The following is a 16,978-nucleotide window of genomic DNA, read 5'->3' on the forward strand; positions in this document are numbered from 1 at the left end:
ATAAAACAAAGTAATACAATAAATAAATTTAATATAACTAAACCCACAGCCAAAATTTATATAAATGTTTATATTAATATACCATACTAAATTACTTTTATTACAATATTTTAAATTAAAAATCGTCTTTATCATTTATAAAAAATGTATGCAACATTTAAAATAACAATATGTTGAAAATAAAATTCGAAAAACATATCGTAAAAAACATTTGAATTGGTTCAATAAAAATGACAGTTCTAAAATTTCAACAATTTTATATCGGTCAGTGTTTGCATCAGAAGTACACAGTTAAATTGACGAATTATATTCTATACACAACAAACATACGAATGCAAACTTCAAAAAAATTTAAAATACTTTTCTAAGGCACGAATGCCAGTCACAGAATTTTAAAATGCTTACTGATATTTGCGTTGACTAGCCGCGTCACTATTTATAACGTGGTTTCTTTTGCAAAGCTTCCGTTAACGCAAACATTTGCTTTAAACTAGAAAAAATAATGCAGAGCGATTTCAATCGAAATTGATATATGGTATTTATTAAATTAGTCCGTATCGATTTACTGTTTAACAACTCTATTTCGTACTGTTCTGTTCATGTCAATAATTTTATAGTTGGTATTGTTTAAATGTTTTTTTTTTTTACTTTGTACGTTCACTAGGAACATCTTGTAAAAGCTATTACGTACGCTGTTCCTTTAAATAATAGCTAACCTTGTGTAGACCGGTCACAATTTTAAGTTTGAAACATAAAATCATTAAACCATATAAAAATAATTTGACATTAATGAGGATTTCTTCATGAAGTCGTTAAATATAATGAATATCACCATTTATATTTTCTGTTTCTGAAATCAAAAATTTATTAAACTATTGTCAATTTAGTACTAAATTATTTTTATTAAATGTTACTTTCGAATTAAAATTTTGAATTATCGCTAAAATAATTTTTCAACAATTATTAAACAAGTACTGTGTTATATTTGCTTGTTTTATGGGTTGAGGTATTTTTTTATATTATGAGTGTTCCATTATATACATAGTTATTACTAGTTTACTTGAAATATATCTATTTTATCGAATTCAACTTTAGTAACCAATTTATCTATGATATTTAATAAAAACCTTATATTTTTTCTTCAATTAAAACTTACTTTTTCTCTAAAGTTTATCGGTCTCTTTCTGATTAATTGCTTGCTGTGACTTATTAAGGCATTATAGAACGTTGTCATACGAAGTTGAGTTTCGAATTTCTCGCAATGTTTCAATACAGTTGGGTATAGATATTTCAGTTCCGCGTGGTCGAGTGTTGGAAATAGGTGATGTAGCCCGTGATCGCCAAAGCGAGTGAGTACTTTAAAGTGGTCGCCCGCAAAGTCGACCCTCTCAACTACCGTATCCAGTTGATGAATGCCCCAATCAATAAACTCCTCCCTGAAAATATGGACAGTGATATATTAGGTCGTATATTTTAAGTTATCGAAACTGAAATAGGTCCTCTATACATTTTGTCGAATAAATATATAACTGATATTTTATACTTTTATTTTTTACTTTAAAAGCCTTTTCTTTTTTATTTATCAACAATAATAGTTGCTAATGAGAAATACGCCTACGGTTGTTACTTCAATCCTACGGTTATTTTACGTTAATATTACTGTCATTGCTATCGATTTTAGGCAGACAATAAATTTCATTTTTCAATTTTCTTTCATGTTTCCAGTCTCTCCTTACTACAATAAAATTGTAAATATATTGAAATATACTTAATTTCATTGATAAAGATTTTTATGGAATGATAAAAAAATATATAATATTTAGTTTTAAGTTAGGAGCTTTTTATAGTAGTTTAGAAACAACAGCCTGATTATATAATTATACTTGAGTGTGCTTTACAGATACAAATAATACATAATTTTTAATTTTTCCTTTTTTTTTTTAATTTTAAATATATTCTATTATCAATAATCTATATTTACCTAGGCACATCTCCTTCGAAGAAGTTAGTATGGGCATGATGTCCAGCAGTTAGTCCAGAGATCATAAAGATCAGACTGGACGTCATGATGGTCGCTAGCCAAACGATAATAGTCCAGGGTAGGTATAGTCCACTGATCCACCACATCCATACCGGTATAACAAATGGTATCACATTTTCCCATGATAATTTTTTACCTTCAATACTTAGCACTCCACATGATATCCTAAAATATAATTTAATTGGTTAATAGTAAAAAAATGATTATTTCTTAAATTATTATTTATGTCTTTATGAACATTGATTATTTTAAATATAATTTTTTTTTTTTGCAACATTTTTTATTTTATCACAAACATGTAATCGAAATAAATCTTTTATCGAAATTTTTATTCGAAATAAATCGAAACATTCACATTATGCAATTAGTGTAAAGCATCCGAGGATGTTTTTAATTTTTTATAGATGAAAAATTATTCGATACTCAAAAATATGTATTGTATATAAAATGATATCAAAATTTTGAGAAACAATAACAAAACATACCGCTATACTCACTCTTTTACCATACATCCTAAAGAGGTAAACAAAAATATAACAGGATAAAAAAATGCTCCCATCTGTGCAATTATAGGTTTGTCTGGCCGTGGTAAGTACTGTAAAAATGGCTCTAACATGCTCAATTCAATGTCATTAGCGGTGTTCGTATGGAGATGATGCGAAATCGCGTGCGATACCCGCCACTCACTGAAATATCAAAGAAAAACAAGGCATCGTGTTTAATATATATTTTTGATACGAATCTTCAGATTAAATAAAAATGGTACGTTTGAATATAAGGTGCATCTATATTTAATTATTTGTAAGTGCTAACGAGAGACCTCTTTAATATAGTATAATATTTAGATCTGCAGTGAAATTCAGTATGAAAGCATTTCGTGTCTCACTAATAATAAATAAATAGCAAGAACTATTGACAACCGACATATTTTGACACGCCATTTTGATACATGTATCCCATAAATTTTATAATTATCCAAGTCAATGTCGTATATCACTGTCTGACATTTCAAGCTCGTGTTCTGTGGTGTGTTTCGAGTTTCTTGTTACAGGGTAAACTAACTGAACTTAAAACTAGTAGAGAAGAAAGCGACCTAAAGCAAAATACATGAGATATATTATTAAATTAAACGTAGCTACCTCCGGTTCAGGATGTAGATCCCGTCGAGATTCTAGCTAGATACTCAGTTATTCTTTTTTACTAATTTAACAATGTAAAACAATGAAATCATTATTCGCTTGTGTGATAATCAATAAGAACTAACTTAACGCTTGTTTATCATCTATATAGTCTTACTTATGTACATTATTGTATGTATATGGGATTGTCTTTGTTTTAATTCTCGTGCCTCAGATCCGCCGATAATCCTAATATTGCTTATATAGACGAATGTTGCTCGTGCCTTTTGAGAGTTCTAATAATAGCATGTAGGCTTAACGTGGGTACTATAGTGGCTGATAATACTCGTAATATTCCAGGTAATAATCAATGTAAACCCTTACAAATACTTCATGAAAACGTATTCAACTTTGTATTTACAACTGAATTTTATTTGAATTGCGTTAAAACCTTTTTCCATGACAATCGTTATTGAAAACATTTAAAAAATAAATTTTCATGTGTAGGTAGGTATGTGTTAATTATGTACATGTATAATATTCAGTTTTTTTTTAACAAAATTTAAATAAAGATGTAATAATAGAAAAGTTGCTCTCTGTTTACGCAATTAATTGTTCTTTGCTCCTAAGCTTTCTATCGCAAGATTGTTTTTTGCCATCAGCATATACAATAATACAAAAAAATAGCAACGCCTTTCGCCTATTTGTTTGCAATACATTTTTCATAATATTTTTAACGATTTTTACGTAATTGAGGCGAGTACTTTTCTAAGCAAACATAGAGTATTAGGGGTGTAAGATCTGCGCAGGGATACCTATGTATAAATATCAGAAACGCTCAATTGAGCAAAGTCTATTACGTATCCATATCTTAGTACAATTATATCTTAGTATAATTTCTTAGTATGGCAATTTTATATATTATTTGACTTACGCGTATGAAAGTCCACTAATGTTGTACAGATACATTCGCCAACTATCCGCTCTGTGGAAATAGTTGTGGGCGGAAATGGTGAGGGCACTCAATAATACGCCAACAATCAGTGTAAAAGCAGCTCCGTATATTAAACTCTTTGTCCAAAGCAAGCAACTAAGTGGACTCGAAATCAAAAAACATATTAAAAGCAAATCAGTAACATTATCACTTTTCTTCCTAATGCCCTTTGGCAAGGTTTTTAGCTCATTAGCTACTTTCATTTTCAAAGTCTTATAAAATCCATCTTCTTTGAAAGTAAATGGTGAATTCCGTGGTTTGCTTGCTTTCTTAATAAAATATTTTGGCAACAAAGCTTCAGCTACTCCGCTATTTATGTGGTGTGTTTCAAAGGCTTCCGTAATATCCGTTCCCTGAAAAAAACGCAAAAATATAATTTTGTAATTTTTTTTTGTAACCTGTGTTAATTCGAAAAATAAACTAGTCTGGTTTTGTGCTGTTTTGTGCTCTTCTGTTCTGAGTTTGAAAATAATTTGTTTTTTTTTTTAAATAATTTAATCTAGCCTTGCCAATATTTTGATTAAAAGGTAGTATGACTGTTTTTGGTGGTAAAAAGCAGGAAGCTCTCATTTTCTCATTCACTCATTTTATTCAATAAATTGATAAGTTATTTTTAATCTCGGAAACATTCTTTGCCAGAGCGGATGCTCGTCCAAATAAATTAGAGATTTTCTTTGTAAAAATAGTTAAATCATATTAAAGTTATTAGGTAGGTAATAGTATATCCTAAGTATTTTTGTATGAAGATTTATTTTTAAGGCAACGTCTATCGGCGGCGATGACCACTTACCATCAGGTGACCCATTTGCATATTTCCCTACGTATATCACCAAAAAAATGTATAATATAATAGCGTTGTTCTATAAAAGAGCTAGTTGAACAAATAAACGGCTATTTCTAAGGTGACTGCGAAAAATGTGTATACGTCAATCGATATATAAGATTTAATTTTTTTGCAGGTGAACGTAAACATATAAAACTTCCCGGGCTGGGTATTCTACTTTTGGATAAGATTCTACATAATATATTATTTATATGACAGATGTTATTGTATTTAAATCTTACGTTAAAAAAAAGAAATCACTATACAAGACTCAATAAATGTATGTTTCCATACATATGCTTTTAATTATATATTACTACAAAAATTGTGAGCTGAGAATGTCGTTCATAGAATAAGAAAAGTAATTATAATTATTGTTTACTAACGCGTTACGTGGACTATGATTGTGTATACGAAGGTAGATTGTAATTAAGCCGCTTTGTATTTGAATCTTCTAGGTACGTACATTAAAATAGATATAAAATTTCAGAGAAGTCCATTAAAAATAACTTGTGTTTTTAAATTACCAGCAATTTATTTCTAGAAAAAAACATTATGCAATTGCACTTTGTACGTCTATAGACTTTTATTACTTAATTATATTTATATGTATACAAGTCGTTTCTACAGGTTTCGTCTAGCTAGCTATTCTTTTCTCTGTATTTTATAGGAAAGCTAAGGAAATTATCCTTATTTGCATATATGTATGTATGTACATTCATGTGAATTTCTTCTGTCTTCTGCTTGTGAATTTTTGCCAGAAAAATTAAATAGCTTTTAATGTTCCGTCCCGCGATTTGAATCAAGTTACTCTGGCTCTACAATGAAGAATGTTACTAGGTATGCCAAATCGCTTGAATTTTTTTCTCAGTAAAGCCTGTATGTATACAAATACACTAGTTTTTGTTGTAGTAAAAAATATCTAGTAGTTTTGATTTTATAGGCATTCAAAGTTTCGAAAAATATCGAGTCCCGCTAACAGCCGCGTGAGTGCCTGTGACGTCATATCATCGTACCCCTTAGTATCAAGTCGCCAGCACTTATAGTAGTTGTAATAGCTTGCGCAGTATTTTGTTGTGTTTTCGTTCGCGTATTACGTTAATAGTCTAATAATAGTAAATATTATTATATATATTAATAAAATGGACGAAGGAGTTGAAAAAGGGCAATCGGATAATCTACCTAAAATAGATGGATTAATGTTTGCTCATTATTTATCAACAAATAGTGGTTTTGTTGCCACCGAAATGCGAGGGATAAAAATGCAAAGGTAAGTAAACTTTCCTTACTACTACTTATGTTAATAGTTAGTTAGCTTAATAGTTTATCTGTTCTAAATTGTTTTATCAAAACAAAATACCCAACTAATGTAACGGAAGAATGCAACTTTTAGTGGTATGGTTACCAGTTTAGAGGTGCTATATTACCACTATAAAGATTGTCCGGCGGGAAGTATAATAAACCTACTTCTTGTGTGCATCCCGTAGAGTCGTTTCAGATGGAATGAATGAATTTATTTAAAAATGCACGAGTATATATACAAGCATAGGAGTGAACATAGACAGAGCTAACTTATTTCAATGCACACTTGTTTCAAACGAATGCACAAGTTTTTATACAAAAAAATAGACGTCGCAATAAATAATTATTTTCGGAGAAATAAGTTACAAACGACCGCGTGGTACTTCAAATTCCAATAACAAAAACTGAAAGCTTTTCATTGTTTCAAAAGGGTCGTGTAATAGGTGTGGTATGCGGTTCAAATAAGTTAAGTTTATTAATAGTTAATTACATACTTGACATAAGTTTTGGTTTCTGTTGATAATGCGACGAAGTATTGCTACAAACTCAAATAGTAGAAGTACTTACCTACCATTAAATTTAAAATACGTAAGGCAATTTTATTTTATTTTACTTAATTCTTATTGCAAATATAGATGTTTGGATAGTTGTACTAAACCTTTTTTATTTATTTGTATTTTTTTACTAACAAAATACGTAAGGCCATTTATTTTTATTGAAAACTTATTTCAGATCGGCAAGAGACAGCTATGGCGATGATGCTATTGGTTATGTTCAAGTAAAAAGAGTAGGTGATGTTTGTACGGTTAAATGTTGAATCACGCCAGAACACCGCGTACGTACCACACCTTATCATTACAGTTTAGAATGCAATGAAAAGGATGAAGAAGCGAGGAGCCTTCTACGACTGCTACCAAGTGTTAATGGAAAAAATCTAACCTCTCAGGTATTGGTACCACACTGAAAATGATTAAAGTCAAAGATTTCGGTACAAGTGGCATAACACTTCATTCAGTCGGTCAGAATGGAAATATTTTTTCTGACAAAGTAGCATTAAAACTTAGAGAGCTTCAAATACAATGTTATCTTTCACATTTTATATGTGAAAAAAAAGAACTTGAAAAGATGTCCATTCATTATTTAATTAATCGTTTCAAAAAATCCTGTGTTGGTTTTCACGTTGAAAGTTTTATAACATTTTGTAAGAACGAAATGACGGAATCAAGATGTCATCACGTAAAAGAGGGTACAACAGCTCAATCAGATTCAAATTTGTGGTTTGAGATGCGCTACGGACGTATAACAGCTTCAAAAATGCACGAAGTTGCACAACAAAAGATGGCTTTTTAGTTGAGGAAATATTTGGTGCTGTAACTTTTAATCAAACGAATGCTATCAATAGAGGAAAAAAATTTGAAAAGGATGTCATAGGAGAAGTCTCGAAGCTATATAGTATTGAGATAGTGGATACTGGTCTATTTTTAAAGAATGAGTGGCCTATGATTGGTGCCTCGCCTGACGGACTTACTGATGATTGCGTTCTAGAAGTAAAGTGTCCAACCAAGGCAAACACTTTTACTACGTATTGTAGTCAAGGTAAACTAGGCAAAAAATATTATGCTCAGATACAAACACAAATGCAAATGACCGGAAAAAGGAAAGCCCTATTTTGTATTGCACTAGTTGACTTTGAAACCTCAAGGAAGGTTGATGTGCATGAAGTAGTTTATAATAAGAAATATTGTCATGATATGTTTGAAAAATGTATTAAGTTTTGGAAGGAAAATATTTTTGATAAATTAATAAAATAACATTATCCTAATGTAAGATAGTTTTATTAAAACTCTATAAATAACACAAACATTGATGGAAAATGGAATGTACGTTACCTCAATATTTTATATTTTTAATACAATAAAATAAACTTAAATGTATTTTGCTTAAAACTCTAGGAAGTTACTCTAAATTAAACAGACTGCTTTGAAGATTAACTATTCCACATGCAGAAATCACCACTGAATCTAGCAGGTCGACTTGCTTTAGATCTACACAAGCGTGTGGCAACATGAACTCAAAGAATCTAAGTCTGCCGATAGCTCTTTCAACGTGTATTCGTAACGCTGCAATTTTTTTTGTCTCCAAAACTTCTTTTCGTGTTGGTTTTATTTTAGTGCTCACGCTAGGAGGTTTGATCAGAGTATGTCCATGTTGTTGTAGCAAATGTGCAATATTTTTAAAACCTCTGTCTGCTAATACTGCTGATCCTTCAGGTAAAGTTTGCAAAATATCACAATCTTCAAAAATTAATGAATCTGTTACTCTGCCGCCATACCCTGGTGAAATAAAATTTATTAACCCGCCTGGTGTTATTGAAATTAAATATTTTATTGTGTTACAGTTTTTGTAATCCGACCACGTAAGAGCTTGCTTTACGGTATCAACAGGCTTTTCAATTTGAATCTCAAAACAGTTGATAATGCTTTGAACCTGATTGTAATTTTTTCTAAATGGACTAGGTAGATTCATCTGGACATCGGATGCAGGTGGAAAATATACAAGTGATTTAAGTACAGATGCTATAGCCGGAACAGTAACCCTTATGATTTTAGTAACAGAACTAGTCGACAAACCAAATTCCAAGGCCAGAATAGTATTAGGTTGATACAAGCGTATTTTTTTTAAAGTTATCATAATATTTCGCGGAGTACGTTTTGTTGTTTCAGAAAACATATTAATACAAAAATAGCATTATTTAGGTAAACCTAACAACAGTTGTGGTTCTCTAGATATAGAATATAAAAGAGCAGGCTTTTGCATATAGTTTCTGAAAAAAAGTGTTTCGCATTCCGGATCCGAATCTGAATCTTCATTAGGATTATTTGATTCTTGATCAAGGTTAAACATTTCACGTGAAGAGGCATTTGAAGATGTGTCGATCATACTACTAAAAGATACTGCATCTGATGAAAATATTATTTTACTCTTTTTTTTAGATATTTTTTAACAGTCATGGTTGAATTATGGACACGTTTAGTTTTCAGGTTTACTTGCACTGCCTTACTTTTTTTTGATATTTCTAAACACTGATCATTATTTACAAAACTTAATGGATCCTCTATTTCTATTTCGTCTTCACAACTAGCAACAAATATCTCTTCAGGTTTTTCTAACGCCGAAGTTTCATCTTCATTTAATAGTTTCTCAAAAAATTCTATACGATGACCTTTTTGCACTGCAGATCTCTGAGGTTTTTTATCTTCCTTTTCCTGTTGACATTTGAATTTGTGTGGAACTTTACCCTGTTTTAATTTAATTCTTCACCCGACCAACTTATATTTAGTATAGTTCTCCATATCATTCTCAATCTAAAAAAAGAAAAAATCGTATTAGCCATCTACACCTAGCCTACGCCAGCAGAGCAGGAGGCACAGTCACAAGATATTTAATCTCTTGATCAAACAATCTCAAGATAATATAATATGTAACACTATGTAAAACATAACGGAAAGTTCTGACACCAAAGGTTTTGCACCTCTGACCAGATTTTATATTTATAGGTATTAAATAAATGTAAACTACAAAAGATTAATAGTAATGTCTTTGGTATTCACGATCACTGCATATTATAATGAAACCATTTTTTATCGGATTAATCCCAATCTTATTGATTTTATATTTTTCCTGCCAATCTAAAATCAATAAGCACGCGATTAATCCGATTAGAAATTGATTCATTATAAGATAAAGATAAATATAATCACTATACTTACGTCAAAATGATCTTCACAACAATAAACTGTACTTTTATCTCCAAATGGATCTAATCGCTTCATAGCTTTTATCCATTTTTTTCGCATTTTAGCATCCCTTGGAACTATAAAAAACAACTTTTCCGATTTACTTATAAATCGGAAACTAATTGACCTATCGAATTAATTCTTTAACTATAATCAAAATTAGTTAACATTCTTCTGATGAACGAGGCAACTGACTAACTATTTAGCAAATTAGTTAGTTTTTATTTCAAGCAATAAGTAAGTGTAATACTTATATATTTATTACTTTATTCGTTTATTTTGAATAGGTGTTGTTATTAGTAAATACAACAATGACATACAGACGTATTTTACTTCAACATATATGTAAATTCATGATAATGAACTATACATTAGTTTATACGAGGTCAAAAGTAAATACGTTGTTAAAGTAATTTTCATTCCACCTTTATATAAATTGGTCAATGCTGTTTTATAATGTACACAAGATTTAAAAGGCTAACTAGATTCTTAGTACTAGTCGCAGAAAGCTTAAATATACACCACCATCAAGTTATGGATTTAATAATTGCATGTTTATATTTTATTAATAATAAGGTATTCACAGAAATGTAAATAAAAATTACATGCTTTAATTAATTTCGAACTAATACATATAATGCTCTGTCTATGTCTCAGGGTAATGGGAAAAACCGAATCATTGCGAAAATACTAGAACGATTGCAAAGCTACGGATAATTGGAATCTAAGGAAGGTTTTATAATCATTCGATCAATTTTTATGATCATTGCAAAAAAAAAAATTCTCTATTTCATTCGAACGTCGTTTTTAGTGTCTAATAAATATACAATTCACATCAATCAATCATCGTACGGAACTCGTCTAAACGAACCAAATGAGCCGAAACTTGAACAATTTATTAGCAGTTATTTCCACCAGAAGATTCCACGATTTACCTTTTGGTGCCATAATCAGATCCACTCGATGGTATCAAATTATCGTATTAGGTATAATCCGCAGCAAAGATTCAAATCAATATGACGAAAATTATATTAAAATTTAATCGATTTTAGATTTTTTACTTTACAACTCATGATAGTTGAGTTAGTAAAAATTGTACAAAAAAGAGTAATTCCTGATTTCTTACCGGTTTTAGAATCCATGTTTCGAACCGGTAATACTCCTTTTCGTTTAATTGACATAATGTTCTCGTAAATTGACGACAAAAACTGCTTGCAAGAACTTGTTACTTGAATTAAGTATAAGCCACCTAGTCATGTTTTTATTAAATTCATCCCCAACTTTTAGTTACTTAAATAAGAGGTACAATAATAATTTATGGTATTTGAGCATTTCTACACTTTTGGCATTTCTGCATTTTTTTGGAGTGTTGCATTGTTAAAGATTTTATCACCTTTTGAAGGAATCAGTATTGTAATGGATTTTGCAAGAAAAGTATCTCGACATACCAAGATAAAATAAATATTATTAAAAATATAAGTTGTCTTAGATATCACCTTGGATATTATTATAATTTAAAAAAAGAACATGATTTATTTTTGTTCTAAAATTATGAAGGAACAAACATTGTGCAGTTACGCTCTAATAATAAAATGTCTTACCGGCGCAATGTTACGACTTACGATATGAAAGGTTAAAGGAGTACGTCACAAGGACAAACATTATACAGGTAGATAATTGTTTTGCACCAATTGATTTGATTTATAAAAAAATAGTTTGGTATGATATAATATAGAATTAAAAACAAAGTTTAATTAAGTTTTATCAATATGATAAAACTTAATGACTAATGATTTGATGAGTTTGTATTGAAATAATTAAAAAAATAATCTTTACAATGTTGGTCTACACTATTCATTAGTAAATTGTTAATTACTATACAACCGAAAATTGTATTAGATTGTTGCTTCACTATAATTATCCGCTCGTTTCATCTGCCTTTTGTTAAGATCTAAGTATTTATGATATAAGTAAATTTGATTTATATGGATTAATTAGTTTTTTCATTAATAATATTTATATTTTTTATTTATTATATTTATTCGAATACATATTAACAACACGTAAATGTTTGTTCACTAAAAAACAACTGGGTTGAACTTGAGCTAACCTTAAAAAGGTTATGTGGACCTTATATTGCCGTTGACCTTACAGACACGAAATGAGCTTGACAGTTTCGAATTCACGCAAACGTGGATAGATGCTATATGATTTGCATTTTGCCAGCAAATGTTTTTTTTTAATGAATATGATATAGATTGATTTATATATTAAGGAAACGGATATGGGGCAAACGAATATTAATCTTAATGCTTAACAAAGTCAAAGAAAAGCCATTTCGGTTTTTTTTGCTTATTTTTTTTATCGTCGTATACAGTACAGTACAGTAGAGATGGTCAAATCTATTTTAAAAAATACCTTTGTGAATTCCAGCCATTGTGAGCCACCAGGATGAGAGTTAATAAAATCTGTCAAATCGTAAATGTCATCATGAATCCGCCAAAGTCCTTCGGCGCCATCTTGAATTTGTTTTGCCGTTATCCATTGCTGAGGACTTTTGGGTAAAACATCTCGGAACAACGGATATTTTAATTTGGGAAAGCTGACTTGTCGCTTATCCGGATCTGGCACCATTTTGTCCTTAAAAAAAACAAACAAATAATTATTCGTAATACTTGAATGGTCGTGAATTCATGAACTGTAATATGCGTATAGCGACTATTTTTTACTACGTTTTCTATAATTTCTTATCAACATTTATTAACATTATTATTTACATTTATTAACATCTTATTAACATTAACAGCCTGAAAATTCAGTAGCGCTTGCCTTGGTTTGAACCCGAAATCATCGGTTAAGATACACGCGTTCTAACCACTAGGCCATCTCGGCTCACTCTTAGTTTCAGTCATTTAATATTAAATTTAGCGTTGATTATGTTTTCTATAAATATTTGTATTGTAATAGTAATACGAATAAATTCTGAACTTAAATAAAAAGCTTTAATTTCACATCGATTTAATATTAAAACTACATCGAATATTCGATTTTATTAGTAGATTTTTTCTATCATGCGTCAAGCTGATAGATTTAATAACTATTTTGTTTTTTTTTTTACTTACTCGATAACTTTAAAATGTATACATATAGGTAAATTGATTTACTGGAATCATTTTAAATAAACTATTAAATAGGAATTATATCTATAACCATATGTTTCAAAGGCCTTGAGAAAATTAAGTTATAGTTTTTATTTCTGACGGATGAAATATAATATAATTTTAATTAGAAATATGCTAAATTCAGGTATTATTGACTCGACCTAATTGGTTCCAAGAATTCGCAAGTTGCACGCTGTAGTTGTACTGTAGCTTCCTGCACTAGTAAGTTACTCAAATTTAATTTCTGTATATAAGGTACCTATATTAGATTTTTAGGTATATTTGTTTTTCGTGGTAACATTTTGGCGAGCATTTTTTCATTATCATTTAAAATTACCGTTGAATAATCTCAATTTATCTGTTTTTACTGTAAAGCTTACTTCATAATATTGACTCTTGCCAAACTCCAGTTCCCTAACCTCAACCTCCTTACAAACGATAAAAAAAAAAAAGAAACTAAACGCTACTTTATTCGTTCCTCTTGAGCTTGATATAATTTATGCCGAAGCGAAAATGATAAATGATTTAAAATAGTGTTATTAATGTACGAGAAATATATACGCATGTTTATATAGTAAATATTTTTCACTTGGTATGTTAACAAATTTTATTAATAAATATTATAAATTAATTAACGGATTGGTGACGTCAATCGAAGGTCGATAAATTATTGTCGGGTTTGATGACATATCAATACAAGAGACGTTAAATATTTTCGTAACAGTATTGCGCTGACAAACTAACAAAGGTACTTTCTTTATTTATTTTTGGCTCTTATAGCGAAATACCTACTAAGAAAATCGTTAAGACTTATGTTATTACGAAAAATAACAACTATATATAATATTGGGTTTTAGAAATTTTTAAAACGAAAGTTTGATATTATTTTTATTGTTTTAATAGCATAAGATAAAACTTGATGGTAACGTATAGTTTAATATACAGTTTAAAAGAAGGTATATAGCCTAAGGATATCTTGAAACTATAAACTATCATTAACAGTATCTAAAACGGGATATTTACCATGTTTTTTATTTTTATTTGGTGGAGCTCGATATTTCGACATTATCTACGAATGTCTTGTTCACGAGAGTCTCGTTTTAGATACTGTTAGTAATAAAAATAACCATGTTAATTTAAAATCTTATATAAACTATCATGTTAAAATTCCATCTTCAACCACTAGTTGTATCTAATAAGAAATATATTTCTTATTACCTATGTGTATAATAATGCATAAATTGTATCTAATATAAACAAAATCAGTGTCAATAAGATTAAGTATAATTTTTCTATAATATGTTTTTTATATCTTCAACCAAACTTGTCCGCCTTCGATTTCATCATAAATCATATTGATGATTATTATTTTTTTTTTATTTACTAATCGCAGATTTTATTATGACGTATGAAAAGATAAAATCTCATTATAGAGTTTAAATTTGATATGCTTTCAATGCTATCGTGTGATTAATTGGATGCCTTGTCTGATTTCTTTTTAATTCGCTTAATTACAATTAAAACTCCTTTGATTTTGTTCAAATAATAAAAGTCGAATATTACATATACATAGCTTCAAATTTTCTTAAACATTCAAAGAACTAAAAAAGAACATAATTATAAAATATAATAATCAATTTTATTATTTATATAAAATATAATAATCAATTTTATAATTTATATAAAATAATATAGTTCTATAGTACGAAACTAATATATTTATTCTTGGAAAAATACGACATTAAGCTGTAATTAGCACCGAGACAAGCGACCTCTCCACCTGTAACATGTAATACATCTTACAATATTATATACAATAACAGCGACTGCAGTGCGATTCTGTAAGAATTAACCTCGTATATTACTTGTGAAATTTTGACAACTGCCATACAGTGATACGGCATTTTGATACGTGTATTCTATACGTTTTATAATTAATTATAGGCAATGTTACATGTCACATTTTGACACATCACATTCCTGTTCTGCGTTGAGAGTAAGGGCTTTTCTCATACCTTAATCCTAAATAGAAATTATGTGCCTATATAATTTTTAAGATCTACGATTCAATATTAAATTCAATTGAAGGGTTAAGTCAACGTTAGTCACTGTAAACCAAAATCCATCGAGTAATTTAAAGGAAACAAGCGAGCAAACAGACTGAATTAAAGAGAAACTCAGTTTTATATTGTTTAAAGATAAAGTTTAGCAGCGATCCCTGTGTATTGTGCGTGTGTATAGAAGAAGAAGAAGAAAGAACAATGTCATTTTCCTGTATGCATAAAATCTGTAATTTTAGTTTGGAACACTTCTGTCTTGTATACACATTTTGTAATTCACTTTGGAGTTTAATCAGCGTATCGTTATAATTTCCCTGCATGTGAAACTGTTTATTAAAAAGAACAATCTTGCGTAATACACTAACAACATTGAGACCATCATTCAAAGTTGCCACTGTAATTTGTTCATCAGTTCGTCATTTTCTTCTTCTTCAGCTGGTTGTTCTACAGATATAATTCTCCAAAAACATTAGCCAAATGTGGTCGTTTAATGCGGTATTTCGTAGTAAGCAATTTCGTACAAAGCAATATTTTTGATAAGACAGTTATATAGCATTCAGCCGGGACCGTTGATTTTGGTCAATATAACCGATATGTTGTTCTAAACGATGTCGCCATTAACGGTTTTAATTGTATATTAATAAGACAAGTAAGACGTAACAAAGTAACATTTTTTCATATGAAATTATGTATTTAAATATTCTTAATTAAAAAGCTAACCATTAACCTTTAAGCCATTTAGATTTTTTGCCCAAATTAAAATAGTTTGTTTATAATTTTTTGAACGTCCGGAGTATGTTTTTCAAAAACCGGCTTCGGCATATAATATAGGGCGAACTGTAGCTGAGGCACTTCTTATATTTGTCAAACTAAGCATACCGTAACGGTATGGGTCAAAGAACACAAAGCACCGGTTAAATTCAACAATAGCAATCACACGTTTCAATATACAAAACGAATTTTATTTCATACAACGACTGATGCACTGACAGACGAGGACAATAACCACTTATCTATAGATTCGCGTCGAAAATTAATCTTATTGTAATTAATCGAATTTAAGCTATGTAAGTGTAGTATATAAGTAATTTATAGAAAAAAACCTTTAATTTAAAGCAATAACATTTATTTTTTTATAATTAATTTTACGATTACGCATACATACTTTTTATGTAATTGTGGAACGATGTTCACTACTACTTTTGCACTGTTTTGTTTACTTCGATTTTATTTGTTATCATTAATTTGATATGAAATCGACCGACCCGCGTCGGTGCTTGGCCGTGACTGGTTAAAGTGGTTAAAAATATGCGCATGCGATTCACTTTTGTTGTTCCGTCAATAATGTGATAAACTTATGCTAAGTATTTATTGATTATATAATAATATTCGTTCTTTCGTTTTGAAACGTTTTATTGCCTCTGTGAAGGCATAAGTGACAAAGCAGGTCCCAGTTACCATGAATAGCGGTCAAAGCTTGATGACGGTGATTATTTACCATCACATAGTCTGTTTGCTAGTGGAGGTATCTTTTATATAAATAAATGCATTTTAAAATATATAATAATTACATGTACTTTTAGTTTAAAATTTGTTATCATCTAGATTTTTATGGTGTGTGTGTTTTAAGAGTATATCTGTGTATACCTATGTGTGTGTCTGTCTTCGACCCGAATAACTTT

General features: G+C 29.7%; 1 protein-coding gene across 1 annotated transcript; it reads right to left on the minus strand.

Annotated features, from left to right (window-relative positions):
* Positions 1 to 608: 608 nt before the first annotated feature.
* Positions 609 to 16,605, minus strand: LOC113401199 (cytochrome b5-related protein-like). The gene is made up of 7 exons (XM_026641018.2): positions 16,462 to 16,605; positions 12,494 to 12,715; positions 4,094 to 4,506; positions 2,539 to 2,727; positions 1,982 to 2,206; positions 1,157 to 1,436; positions 609 to 850 (listed from the first exon to the last, which is right to left on the minus strand). Exons 2-7 carry the CDS (start codon positions 12,707 to 12,709, stop codon positions 836 to 838), a joined length of 1,338 nt encoding a protein of 445 aa, XP_026496803.2. The 5' UTR covers positions 12,710 to 12,715; positions 16,462 to 16,605; the 3' UTR covers positions 609 to 835.
* Between the last annotated feature and the right edge of the window lie 373 nt (positions 16,606 to 16,978).

Source organism: Vanessa tameamea, chromosome 7, assembly GCF_037043105.1.
Source record: "Vanessa tameamea isolate UH-Manoa-2023 chromosome 7, ilVanTame1 primary haplotype, whole genome shotgun sequence".
Lineage (NCBI taxonomy): Eukaryota > Metazoa > Arthropoda > Insecta > Lepidoptera > Nymphalidae > Vanessa > Vanessa tameamea.

Bases quoted from the DNA above. Each gene is read 5' to 3' on its own strand.
- LOC113401199 (XM_026641018.2), bottom strand. From the start codon at position 12,709: ATGGTGCCAGATCCGGATAAGCGACAAGTCAGCTTTCCCAAATTAAAA. The intron at 2,207-2,538 runs GTGAGTATAGCG...ATTATATTTTAG, and splicing joins TTAGGATGTATGGTAAAAGA to GATATCATGTGGAGTGCTAA. The intron at 1,437-1,981 runs GTAAATATAGAT...CCATATTTTCAG, and splicing joins TTCGAAGGAGATGTGCCTAG to GGAGGAGTTTATTGATTGGG.